At 41.1% G+C, this 12,742-nt stretch overlaps 1 protein-coding gene across 2 annotated transcripts; it reads left to right on the top strand.

Moving 5' to 3' along the window:
* The first annotated feature begins 8,230 nt into the window (after positions 1 to 8,230).
* Positions 8,231 to 12,009, top strand: LOC105032265 (transcription termination factor MTERF8, chloroplastic). 2 transcript variants are annotated; one of them, XM_019846231.3, is made up of 2 exons: positions 8,231 to 9,498; positions 11,514 to 11,658. In XM_019846231.3, exons 1-2 carry the CDS (start codon positions 8,279 to 8,281, stop codon positions 11,581 to 11,583), a joined length of 1,290 nt encoding a protein of 429 aa, XP_019701790.1. In that variant the 5' UTR covers positions 8,231 to 8,278; the 3' UTR covers positions 11,584 to 11,658. The 2 variants fall into 2 exon arrangements, with proteins under 2 accessions (XP_019701790.1, XP_010904965.1); XM_010906663.3 differs by lacking the exon at positions 11,514 to 11,658 and adding an exon at positions 11,666 to 12,009 and having other exon boundaries at positions 8,235 to 9,498.
* The last annotated feature ends 733 nt before the right edge of the window (positions 12,010 to 12,742 follow it).

Genomic DNA, 12,742 nt, shown 5'->3' with positions numbered 1-12,742 from the left:
AATGGGCTCTCTGATGCTGGGCTCTTTCACAACTTCAAAGAAGGATCACTTGGGTAGGTCTCCTAGTGCCGAAGTTGCCAACTTAGATAGCAGGTCTGCTTTGGAGTTCTCCGACCTTGGTACCTGCCAAATATCAAAACTGATGAATATAGAGATTAGATCCTTTACCTTCTACAAGTATCTCTTCATGTTTTTATCTCAAGCCTCATAGTCCCCTCTAACTTGTTCGATCACGAGTTGGAAGTCACTGTAGATTTTTAGCTCATGTACCCCAAGTTATTTTGTAATTTTCAGCCCGATGGTAAGAGCTTTATACTCGATCTTATTATTGGTGGTTGGAAACTCAAAGGGCAAAACATATTCTGTGATAGTTCCTTCTAGTCCAGTAAGGATCAAACTTGCTCCTGACTCAATGGAGTTTGATGACCCATCTACATGCATGACCCATAACTCCTTGGGTTCTTCTTCGGGTAGATTTCTTTTACTTGCTCGTCTTCCTTAGTGATTTCTTTTGAAATTGTACATTCCAAAATAAAATTTGCTAACACTTATGTCTTGATAGAGGGGTAAGGTCCGAATTTCTCATCAAACTCAATTACCTCAATTGCCCACTTTGCCATCTGATCAATCGTGTCTGGCTGATGCAAGTCTAGCTTCAAAGGCTGGTCAATCAAAAGCACTATGGTGTGGGCTTGAAAATAGGGTCGGAGCTTTTGGACTGAGTTGATGAGGGCATAGATCAGCTTTTCGAGCCTCATATACCTAATCTCCGCATCGTGAAGGGTCTTATTGATATAGTAGATTTGTCATTGAATCTTTCCTTCTTCACGGATAAGCACCGAGCTTATTGCAGTTGAGGAGAATGCCAAGTAGAGGTACAATTCCTCATCTGGCTCTGGCTTGCCAAGAAGTGGTGGCGAATTGAGGTAACTCCTTAGTTCTTTGAATGCTTATTGGCTTTCTTCTGTTCATTTGAAGTCCATTGGTTGTTTCAAGATCTTGAAGAAGGGGAGGTAATGCTCTATCAATCTGGAGACAAATCGATTGAGAGTGGCTACCTTTTTTGTCAAGCACTGGATCTCTTTTATAAATCTCAGAGGACTCATTTTTTGTATGGCCTTGATCTTTTCTGGGTTGGCCTTAATACCTCTGTGTGAGACTATGAAGCCAAAAATTTTTCTGGAGGTGACTTTAAAGGCACATTTTCATTGATTCAACTTCATTTGGTAATTGTGGAGAGTGGTGAAAGTTTTTCTGAGGTTGACGGTGTAGTTCCCTGATGTCTGGCTCTTGACCAGCATGTCATCCACATACATCATATTTCAACTGATCTGTTCCTTGAAAATTTTATTTACCTATCGTTGGTAGGTGGAACCTATATTTTTCAGATCAAAGGGCATGACTGTCTGATAGAAAAGATCTCGATCAGTTATAAAATAGTTTTTTCCTTATCTTCGGATGCTATCCATATTTGATTATAGCTGAAGAAAGCATCGATAAAGGTGAGGAGCTCATGGTCCGATGTCGGATCCACCAATTGATCTATATGAGGTAGGGGGCAGTTGTCCTTTGGATAGACTTTGTTTAGGTTAGTAGAGTCTATGCAGATCTACCATGTCCTGTTCGCCTTCTTTACAAAGATGATATTTATGAGCCAATCTGGATAAGTCACTTTCTTGATGAAACTAGCACAGATCAGCTTGTCTGCCTCTTCGGTAATAGTTTTTTATCACTCCAGAGTGAAGCTCTAGTTCTTCTGCTTGATGGGTCGGTGCAGAGGGTCCATGCTTAGCCAATGCACTATAACTTTTAGATCGATCTCAGACATGTTTGCAGTCGATCAGACAAAGATATTTGTGTTTTTCCATAAAAAAAAAGTTAATTGATTTCGGATTACCTTATTTAGGTTCATGCTATCCAAATCATGTGCCCCTCGTTTCCATCATTCAGTAGAATCATCACGAGATCCTCCATTAGCTCCCCTTACTCTTCAGTGAGCTCATCGTGGGTGTCTAGCCCCTCAATAGGAAGAGTGGTAGGTGATTTTGCTTCTTGGAGGGCGGTTTTATAATGCCGAGCTAGTGCCTGATCTCCATGGACCTCTTTGATCCCGTGCCTAGTCAGAAACTTCATCAACAAATGATAGATCGATACCACGGTCCTAAATCTACTTGGGCCTCAGTCACCCCAAGATAGCATTATATGCCGAGGGTTCTCTGATGATCAAAAAATTGATATTGATAGTAGACTGTTGGAGCTCCTGTCCAGTCATGATTGGCAGGGTAATGACCCTTTCATTCATCAACAAATGATAGGTCGATATCATGATTCTTAGGTTATTCAGCCTCAGTTGCCCTAAGATAGCATTATATGCCAAGGGTGATTCGACGACCAAAAAATCAATATTGATAGTGGACTGTTGGAGCTCCCGTCCAGTCGTGACTGACAAGATAATGATCCCTTCGACTGATATGGCATCTCAGTGAAACCTACGAGGGGGTAATCTAGCCCATCTAGCTGATCTATAGAAATTTTTATTTTAGAGAATGCATCATAAAACAATACATCAGCTGAGTTTTTATTATCTACTGAGATGCGGTGTATATCATAGTTTGTAATATTTAAAGATATAACTACCACATCATTATATAAAAACTAGATCCCCTCTGCATCCTCCTCGGAGAAAATAATTGCTTCATCTGACCTTCACCTTTTGGTTGATTCTTTGGGCTTTAATCCACTGTGCCCCTTAATGATGGCATTGATCATGCTAGTCGTAGGTCAGTTTTCTACTGGTGCTTCCTGCCGAGGTTACTTTATCTGACGAGGCACCTTTGGCAGATCTTCACGCTCTACCCTTATGCGGTGAATAAATTGGTCCAGCCGATCTTATCGAATGAACTCCTCGATCTCATCTTGGAGCTAAATGCAGTACTCGATATTGTGGCCATGGTCTTGATGGTAGAGGTAGTATTTTTTTTAGTGACAATTTTCTAGCCAAGATTGCATTTTTTCTGCTCTGAGCAATTGCTCCATAATTTTTATAAGTAGTTGGGTTTTGGAGATATTCAGAGGAGTATAGTTAGTGAACCTTCTCGATGGAGACTAGTGCCTCAGTGATGGTTGATTGTGGCAATCAACGTTGTCTCCATGGACTTCTAGATCATCGATCGTGAGGAGATGTTCTAGATTATCAGCATCGAGGTGGAGTCCTAGATCGCGGCCATCCCCTAGGAGAATCCTCTCGGATCAGGGATAGCTTGGGATTTTTTTTTTCTTGATCATAGCATCAATCGAGGTTCCATGTTTCTTTAAAGCTTCATCAACTAGCACGTACTTCTCAGCTCGATCCAACATCTCTGCAAAATTCTTAAGATATTTCTTCTCTAAAGAGTAGAGAAGAGAATTCTTTTGAAGTCCATCTTTTAGGACAGTCATAGTGATTGACTAGTCTAGATTGCGTACTTCTAGGATGGTCAAGTTAAAATAGTTCATGTAGGCTTAGAGGGACTCTCCTTCCCTCTGCTTAATATTCATCAGAGAACTAGACTCCCAATGCTGCCTCTTGCTGCTTACATAGTGGGCTACGAATGACCAACTTAGCTAGTTGAACAAATGGATAGAGTCCAACTTTAAGTTTGAATACCAATACCGAGCTATCTTTTTGAGAGTCGAAGGAAAGGCTTGGCATAGGATTCTATCGTTTGCTCTATAAAGGAGTATGAGAGACTTGAAGCTCTCCAGATAATCTACTAGGTTGGTCGATCTGTTGGAAATAGTATCCCAAAGTCAATCGTCAGCCTGTTGACGGTTGTGCTCCTTTTGTATTAGTACATGAATTATAAATAAATAAAAATTATTTTGATATTTTTTCATCACTAATGTTTCATCTTCTAATGAACTCCTGTGTTGTGGTGAAGTCCTTAGGACTATTTAGACTCGACAAAGGAGGATTTGTCGCTTAGTCCTTAAACCTGTTCGCGATCAAATGATACGTTGTTACCAAGGACGACAATATTTATCGAGCATAGGTCGTTGTGTGCCGTATGGGTTGGTTGTCCTCATAACCAAGGAGTGTGGAGACACTGGTATGGCATACAGGTGAGATGTAATGGTACATCTGCACTGAACGTGACCGACTCCAGAGCTATTTCTGCTGTCAAGATTTGCTCCGATGGGATATGGGTATAAATGTCCCTCCGACTTGAGACCGCCACGGTGACTTGCAAGCAACTCACTGCACTTAGGCACTGGACTACCTGAATTTCTAATTCAGTGATGGAAGGCTGCTGGGTGTAGTCAAGTACTTGACTTGTCGGTGCGTGTGTCAAGATAGGATTGACCACTCTAGTTTAGGAGCTGTGTACAGTCGTGTTTCAATTTAGCAAAACTTTGGCCAGGGTAGTCCTAGTGAGGAGTCACAGGACTAATTGAGTTGAGCATGATTCGGATGATCTCATCAGGATTGATAGTTTAACCCTGAGTCATCCTAAACACAAGGGTCAAAAGGGATGAATTATACGGTAACCATATTTACGTAGGTTCTGAATGTTGCGATTGTGACTATTCGATGTATCCGATCGTCAGGTACCATTGCTAGATGGTCACTTTGATTAGTACAGAAATTGGTTCCTGTGCTACCGGCTTAGGTTCGAACCTGCGGGGTCACACACATTAAAGGTTCCTTTCTGATCTGATGGCTGATTATAAGTCTTATGTGTCTGGGACTCTATGATTGAGAATTAAAATTTTCTGATCATGAGTTCCACACATTTTGGGTACCGGGGTCAAAATTTTGAATTTCAAATTTTTAATTTGAAATTTGAACTCTTTGATCAGGGTTTCATATCGATGGTCTCTGATGCCTAATTGCCCATCAGATTTGGATTCAATATTTATGAGAGATTTAATTAGTGATTTGATATCTAATTAACTCAATTTGATTGAGTAATTATTTTTAGATCAAGTCCAATTGAATTGGATTCAGTTTGGATTGACCCGATTAGGTTAAGTGTTGATCTAATCGCTAAGGTGGCTTAGTCCCTGATTTGATCAGGGGTTAGGTTTAGTTAATTTCTGATTTGATTAGGATTTTATTGAGCCTAATTAAGCCTAATTGTGTTGGGTTTAATCTGGTCTAATTGTGCTTAACCTATTTTAATTAGGTTGGCTCAATTTGAATCAAACCACCTTGTTTTAAATTCTCTGCACCACCTAACTTCCTTGCGCCCATTTGAATTTGCGAGAAAAAATTTTCTTGTGAATTTTCTCCCACGCAAAGCTCTCTCATGCCCATATTTCTGTGTGCCAATTATTTGGATTAACTTGGTTTGTTATCCATCCAAATTCAAAGGGGTTTTGAATTTGAATGGATAACCAAATAACCATGCGCCAGCTTATCCTCTTTTGTGCGCCCCATATTCCACATGAGAAATGGTTTCTCGTGAAAGTCTCCATGCACAAAAAAAGGCCACGCCATCTCTTCTTTCTTGCACAAATGGATGAGGATAAGATTGGTTGACACTTAAATTCAAATTTGATTTGAATTTAAGTGAGCAACCACCTCTTCTTATCCACTCATACGCTTTCAACATCTCTTGCGATGCTTTATAAAATGAGAAAGGGAGAGGACATGGGCAATAAATGAAAGAATAGATAAGGGGCATGGGGAGGTTCTGAAAAAATTTTGAAGGGTTCAAAATTTATCGAGAGGAGAGAAAAAGGAGAGAGAAGTGGGCGCAGAGTTTTTGGTGTGTACCCTAGGATTTCTACCTAGGGTTTGGGAAGTGAGATTGGTGTGCCACGAGTGTCGTGAGTCCATCAAATTTTAGAGAGAGATCCATCAGCCTCTCAACCAATCGTACAGACGATCTGGAGCATCCGAGGAGTCGGTACACATCGATCGAAGGAGTTCGATCAACATCAGCCATCAAAAGGATGAAATCATGAACTAGCATTCGTGAGGAGCCGATCAGATGGAAGCTTCATGTGGATGATCCACAGAGGTCAGACACTAGTGTGACTGCGACGTGACGATCAGAGCTACCCGACGGTGATCAGATTGCGGTGATCGACTACCCGCAAAAGGTGATGTGTTCTGAACACAATACAGTAAAAAGTTTACTATTTCAAATTTGAATTTCAAATTTAAATGTATGCTGTTGTATCATATTTAGATCCTAGTGTAGAGTTAATTAGTATTAATTAATGAGATTAATTAATAATTTCACTGTAAAATAGTAATTTTAAAAAAGTTTTAAAATTATTATTTTGCCCCTGCACTGAATTTTCGCTTCACGATCTACTGTATCTTTTTAACTATAGCATCTCGAAATTGGCGGGTAGTGGCTCCTGCATAATCCTATCATTGAAGGATGGCTCGATGTGGAAGCTGCCCTGGTTGTTTTGGTCCACAGCTTGATGCTGCATTGCTTCGATCTGCCGGTTCATCTCCTGAAGTTTGCATCAATGTCGGCTTTATGAGCTGTGTAAACCTCCATATGGTGGGATGGGAATCGGCCTGAAATAGATCCCTTGTTAGAGTGAGGTGTAGGAGAGCATCTCCTCTGGTCGAGACTTGGGGTCGACTCAGCCACATCTGTCTCCCCTAATTTGGACTTCGTGGGAGAGACTGAGGTGGTTGTTGCTGGAACGCTTCCTATGCTGGACCTAGTTGTTGCATGGTGTTGACCATCGCAACCAATGCCTGCACTTGGATGACTAGAGTATTAAAATACTCTTCGTTTATCCCCACAGTTAGTTGGGAGGACCGTGGAGGCACCTCTGGCTGCTAGGTCGAGGTATGATTTTTGATCGAATTTTCTGTCAATCAGACCATCATGGAGTTGGAATGTCTGGAAGATGTTCTTTATGATGACATTGCAATAAATCTCGGGCTCCTTCCCAAAAAATAGGTCTAAACACTTTCTCTAGCATCAATCTATTGCTGTAGATCCCTGGCTTGGGCTGGCTTGGTTGGAGGGAGGCGATGCTTGGTAAGATGATGGTGACCAGACCTGCAAAATAAGTTTTTGATCGGAGTTGGTTGCAGTAGGGATCCTTTGACACTTAAGTTAGAAATTAGTAGGATAGAAGAGAAGGAGCGCATGAAAGAATTGCATACCTTAGGGATTCCCTAATTCTCTCTATTTGTAGAGATAAGAACCATGAGAGAAAAGAGTTGGAGGTTGCTCAGACTCCTTTGGATGCGTCGTTCTGAGATCTTCGATCTAATTTTTTGAGATTGGATGGTTATGGTTGTCTTATCTAGTTTGAGGCTAGCTACTCCTAGCAGTTCATAATTTGAAGCGATTGTGTGGGAGTTGCTGTCAACCTTTCCGGACATGGTGATCAAAACAGGAGTCAGAGTGGGAGTAGATCGACGGCTTGTCACACATACTGTCAAAAATAGGGGTCGACAACATATGCATAGGTCAGGAGCTGACGTGGGGGTCGGTGTCTAAAGCTTGGATCAGTATTTGATGTATAGAGGTTATTTTGATGATGAGAATCGATGGCTGATGCATAGATTAGTGACTTGGTATGCATGGAGATAGGGGTTGGCTGTCGATGCTAGGGCCAACGACTGAAGCACAGATTGATGGCTAATGTATGGGAGCATATTGATAACAAGTTGAAAGCTGGTGCATGGGTTGACGATTAACCTTTGGATTGGTCGGGACCTAGAAGTGCCAGTATTTTCGGTTCAGACCAAAGATATTTTTCATCCATAATAGGCTTCATGTTATTAGGGGCAGCACCTGTCGATAGCATGACTGTGTTATATCCTGAATTTGGAACGTGACAATTTGGACCTATAAGAGGTAAGTCAATTTTTACTATAATTCTCTAATTTCTATTAGCTACTCCTCATGTCAATAGATGTTAAGCTTCTTTATAGGTTCAGATTGTCCCATGTGAACCATTTATCCTACCCAATAAAAAGTCCACGGGGCTAAGTCCCATTGCATATCTAAATTATATCTAGAGTTAGAGCTAATTTTGCTTGCAGTTCGAATTGCAAAATTTTGATATTTTTGAATTCAAATGTAGCCCACAATTACAATTATAAGCATCCACAATTGCAACCTGCTTTGTTGTAAGAGGCCCGAGCCAGACTTGCCCACAAGTCTGGCTGAACGTTGTTTGTCTAAGCATCCGAGAAGTAGTACTTCCCGGGTCATTCGGTCAATGCAAAAACCCGTTGAGCTACGTAGGGTTTTATGTATGAGTTCGGATCCTGATCTCCATTATCTCACATCCCTTCGAAATCTTTCCGATGCTTCGCTCGCTCATCCGATGGCACCCCCTCCGCTCCATTCCAAGCCTCCTCCGTTTCCTCCACCACCCAATCCTCAAATCTCCCAAAGAACCTGCCACCGCCACCGCCACCGTCTCCTACCTCATCAACTCCTGCGGCCTCTCCCTCTCCGCCGCCCTCTCCGCCGCTAAAAAGGTCCAGTTCAAATCCACCGCCAACCCCGACGCAGTGCTCGCCCTCCTCAAAGACCATGGCTTCACCAAGCCCCAGATCGCCAACCTTGTCTCCAAGCACCCGTCCCTCCTCGCCTTCCGCCCGCAAAAAACCATCAAACCCAAGCTCGATTTCTTCGTGGGCATCGGCTACTCCGGCGCCGATCTCGGCAAGCTCATCTCCGCCGACCCCAATCTCCTCCTGGCCAGCCTCGAGAAAAAGCTCGTTCGCAACTTCGACCTGCTCAAGACCCTCCTCGGCTCGTCGGAGGCCGTCGTCTCCGCGGTCGCCGGTACCTCCCGTCTTCTCCGGTACGACCTCAATGCCATGATGCTGCCTAATATGGAGACGTTGCGAGATCATGGAGTCCCTGGGCCAAAGGTTATCCAGCTAGCTGCAACGTATCCACGGGTGCTGATGAAGAAGCGCGATCGGTTCACAGAGACTGTAGAATTGCTCAAAGGAATGGGGATGAAACCGAAGTCGACGATGTTCATTCTCGCTATCAATGCAATGCTGGGGTTGACTCCGGCGACATGGGAGAGGAAGCTGGCGGTTTATAGGAGTTTAGGATGGTCTGAGAAGGAGACTCTCTTGGCCTTCATGAAGCACCCGTTCTGTATGCTGGCATCAGACCAGAACATCAGGAAATCGATGGAGTTCTTTGTGAATAAGCTGAATTGGGAGCCGACGTTTCTAGCAGCGCGGCCGAAGCTGCTGTCTTTCAGTCTTGAGAAGAGGATCATTCCAAGGTGCTCGGTTTTGGGCGTTTTGTTGTCGAAGGGATTGGTGAGGAGCAAATTTGGTGTGCACACCTTGATGATAACTGAGAAGGACTTCTTGGCAAAGTATGTGATCAAGTATGGGAAGCAGATCCCTGAGGTGCTTGAGGCTTACCAGGGAAAATTGGAATTTGTAGGGATCGAGGCAGGGAATCAATGTAAACAAAAAAAGGGAGGCTGGGGATCAAAGAAACATATGGAAATTGGCAGTTGTGAAAGAGTTTCATTCTTGACTTCCTGTAGGTATGCCATTTTATAGCACTCTTGAGAGTTCTACAAAGTTTTAGGCCCTGTCAGGATGCTACTTCCAATACTTGGGAGATGCATTTCTCTTGTTCTAACTTCCTGCATATCATTTTGGGCTAGTTGTCATTGTAAAACTTGTTGTTGCTGCAACTACCAGGACTAGCTGCGCCATACTAAAAGCAATTAACTTGCCAAGATGAGACTGAATTAGCTACATTCATCGAGTATATTTGGGCTAATTTGAGATGCACAGGTGTAAAGGGGTTTCTCAATCGGTAGTTTGCAAATTGTCTCATGTGTTTCATCATCAGCTTCTTGTTGTTTTGGCTGGCAAAAACTGATATTCAAATGTTTCAGATAGAAGAGGATGATGTTTCCATTCTGTCCTGCATGAATGTATCTGTGTATTTTCTCTTTCCTCCACAAAGTAGTTAGTTCTTGAAAGTTTATATGATTTGAAGAACTACTTTACATGCTCTGTTTTGGACGTCTGTATATGTTGCTGAGTTTTGTCTGGAGGTCTTGAGTGTGGTTTTGATCATTGAAAAATAGGTGCTTGGGGGTATCGACGTCCTCTTTATACATCTAAGATTGATTTTCTAATTTGCCACATCTTGCCTCTTATCTTCTAACTATAATGTTATTCACATATTTTCTAGCTGTTGTTGACTACTTCATGACGTTTAAACATTTAAGATAGAGCCAAGCAAATGCACTGAACTGAAACCCCAATTTTGATGAAAAATGTATGGCTAACTCAGTTTGGTTGCCCAACAAGATCGTTTTCTCTTTTCTAATTGGCTAGCTTAAAATCTGGAAACATGATGGACTTTCAGTATCATAATATCTGACATATGGATTATTAAGAGTTAAAGTCTGTTTCAGTATTCCAAGATATCTTGAAAATGGGACAAAATCTACAGGATACTGCTTCTTCTAACGAGGTTGTTGATATGGACAATTTTGTTTCTTCTTTTCTTATAAGCTTGGGATAATAATGATCTGGCAGGTATTCTTGGTAAAGAGGAAGAGGGAGAATTCTCCATTTAGAAGTTCTTAACCTTGGTTTTTTCAGCATTCTAAAGGCTGAGCTTACTTATTTCTTTCCTTAACATATTAGAGTGCTCATCAATGCAACCTAGTAAAACACAAACCATTAGTTGTTTGAGTGGCTAGCTAGTAGATGTTGTTTTAAGCAATGAGATATATAATGTCTTTGCACCTTCTCTGTCATGTTGCATGTCTGAAGAAGCTAAAATCCATAAGTGTGCATTATTAAGACAGCCAAAACTGATGCTGGCGGTCCAATTACGTCCACAAATTCCTTGATGAATTACATGCATGATGTTGACATTGGCAAGTGTTATATATTTTTCTCATGGAATAATGCTTTAAGTTGTTAAATATTTTTTTGTATCTGTTAGTATTCTACCATTTGCAAATTAACGCATAGGTGCAAGACAAGAACAAACATTGATATGCTTTCCGCATTTACAAGATTATGTGTTTGATTACTTTGCTTTTGATGCAACTAATTCCCCTTGTGCACCATTTTTTTGTAATGAATTCACAAAAAGGAAAATCAACATGATATGTGAAATACATAATAACCTGAGTTATGGCATGTTTCTTAGCACCCAGAAATTCAATTATGTTTCCAAAAGCATAGATATTTTGATATAGTTCAGTTGGAACCAGAGTTGAGTCCTCTGTTGGCATATGTTGCTATGGCTTCAGCATAAATGCAGAATTTTTCTTTCTGAATCTCATTATCTCAGGTAACAAGTGATTCTTCTGTTATAACATTGACCTTGTCTTTTATTGCTTTCTTTTGCTTTTAAATATTGTTAGCTGTTCAAGTCATTTCTATGGATTTGTATTTCTCTGACATAAATGTATCTTGAGGGGTTAGTCATTTTTAGCACACTTGCTTCATATTATAACTGCTAAAACTTCAACCAAAATGCATGAACTTCTGCCACTCATCTGATGGTCTCTGTTAAATTTGACAGTGCATTGCCTTTGGCTCCAATTTCTAGTCTTTGCAGTGAATTAAGTGGGAAATACTTTCTGCACTGTTAACCATCTGATGATTAGAGTTTAGTGAGCGAGTTATGATGGTGGCTTGATTTTCTTTTTTGAATAATTTCTGATGTCTATGCAGAGATGTGGAAGCTGGATTATGGGATACAGATAAATATTCTGTTCGTTGAAGCTCCAGTACAGAAAACAAGGAATTCCCTAATTACGTTTACCATCATCAGTGGCTGAGTGATTTGGAGGTCCAGTCATACTGAAGAATGTATTAATTTTCCTGGTACTTTGTATAGTTTTAGTGCATAATATACTGATAGGTAAAAATTATTATGCGCATCATGATGTCAGGGAAGTAAGAAGAAAGTTTGTGGTCAAACTGGTGCATCTTTTAGCTATTATGAGAGTGAACGTGTCAAATACAAAGTTTTTGTACATATAACTTGCATCATTAGGTTTTTCATTTTTCTGGTAGATATCATGAGATTCTACATGAGCTTATGTTGTTGAATGAGTTTCTTGATTTTGTTGACATAAAAACGAAATTTGGTATGAACCAACCAGTCTTTGATCATTTCGAGATTTTTCAACACACCCACTATATTTTCTTTTTTCCAGAAATAGATTATTTATTGTTTTGTTTTGCAGAAACAGTCCATTTTGGATTTTACTAAGCCATATATACCTTTGCCTTTGACTTCTTCAAAGGACATTTTTATGTATGCAGCGAGGTGCATGGTGGGTGTTCATCCATTGCATGTATTTGCATCACATTCTTGGTCCATTCCTTGCTGGGCGAGGCTGCATCAAACTTGCTATATCATATCCCCTTCAAGCTCTTTACAAGTCCTCACTGATCAGACCTGTGGTTCTTCACGCTGCTAAATTTCTGAGAACCCTTGTTTCGTTGGCTGTTTGGCCTTTGTGAAGGGCCGGCGACAGATGCCTCTCAACTAGCTGTGCCGTTCTGCTCTGTCTCTTTTTGGCTCCTTTGCGAAACTCATAGGACTGGCGAGGTTGGAACTTCTAGGGTGTTATCGGCTTCAAGCCTTCTTTGACTTCTATTTTTCTCTTACGAACAACCTTGGCAGGATTTACCTTCAAACCGAATTTTGATGGTGCTTTTGTCCCCTCGTCCTTGTAGTTTACTTTGCATGAGATCTCAAGAGCAGAGTCTGAACCATTGTACAGAAAAGATCTTTTATGC

The sequence above is a fragment of the Elaeis guineensis genome, chromosome 1 (genome assembly GCF_000442705.2).
Source record: "Elaeis guineensis isolate ETL-2024a chromosome 1, EG11, whole genome shotgun sequence".
In the NCBI taxonomy this organism is placed as follows: domain Eukaryota; kingdom Viridiplantae; phylum Streptophyta; class Magnoliopsida; order Arecales; family Arecaceae; genus Elaeis; species Elaeis guineensis.
Note: the sequence above shows the minus strand (reverse complement) of the source record. Positions and strands in the feature narration are given on the sequence as shown.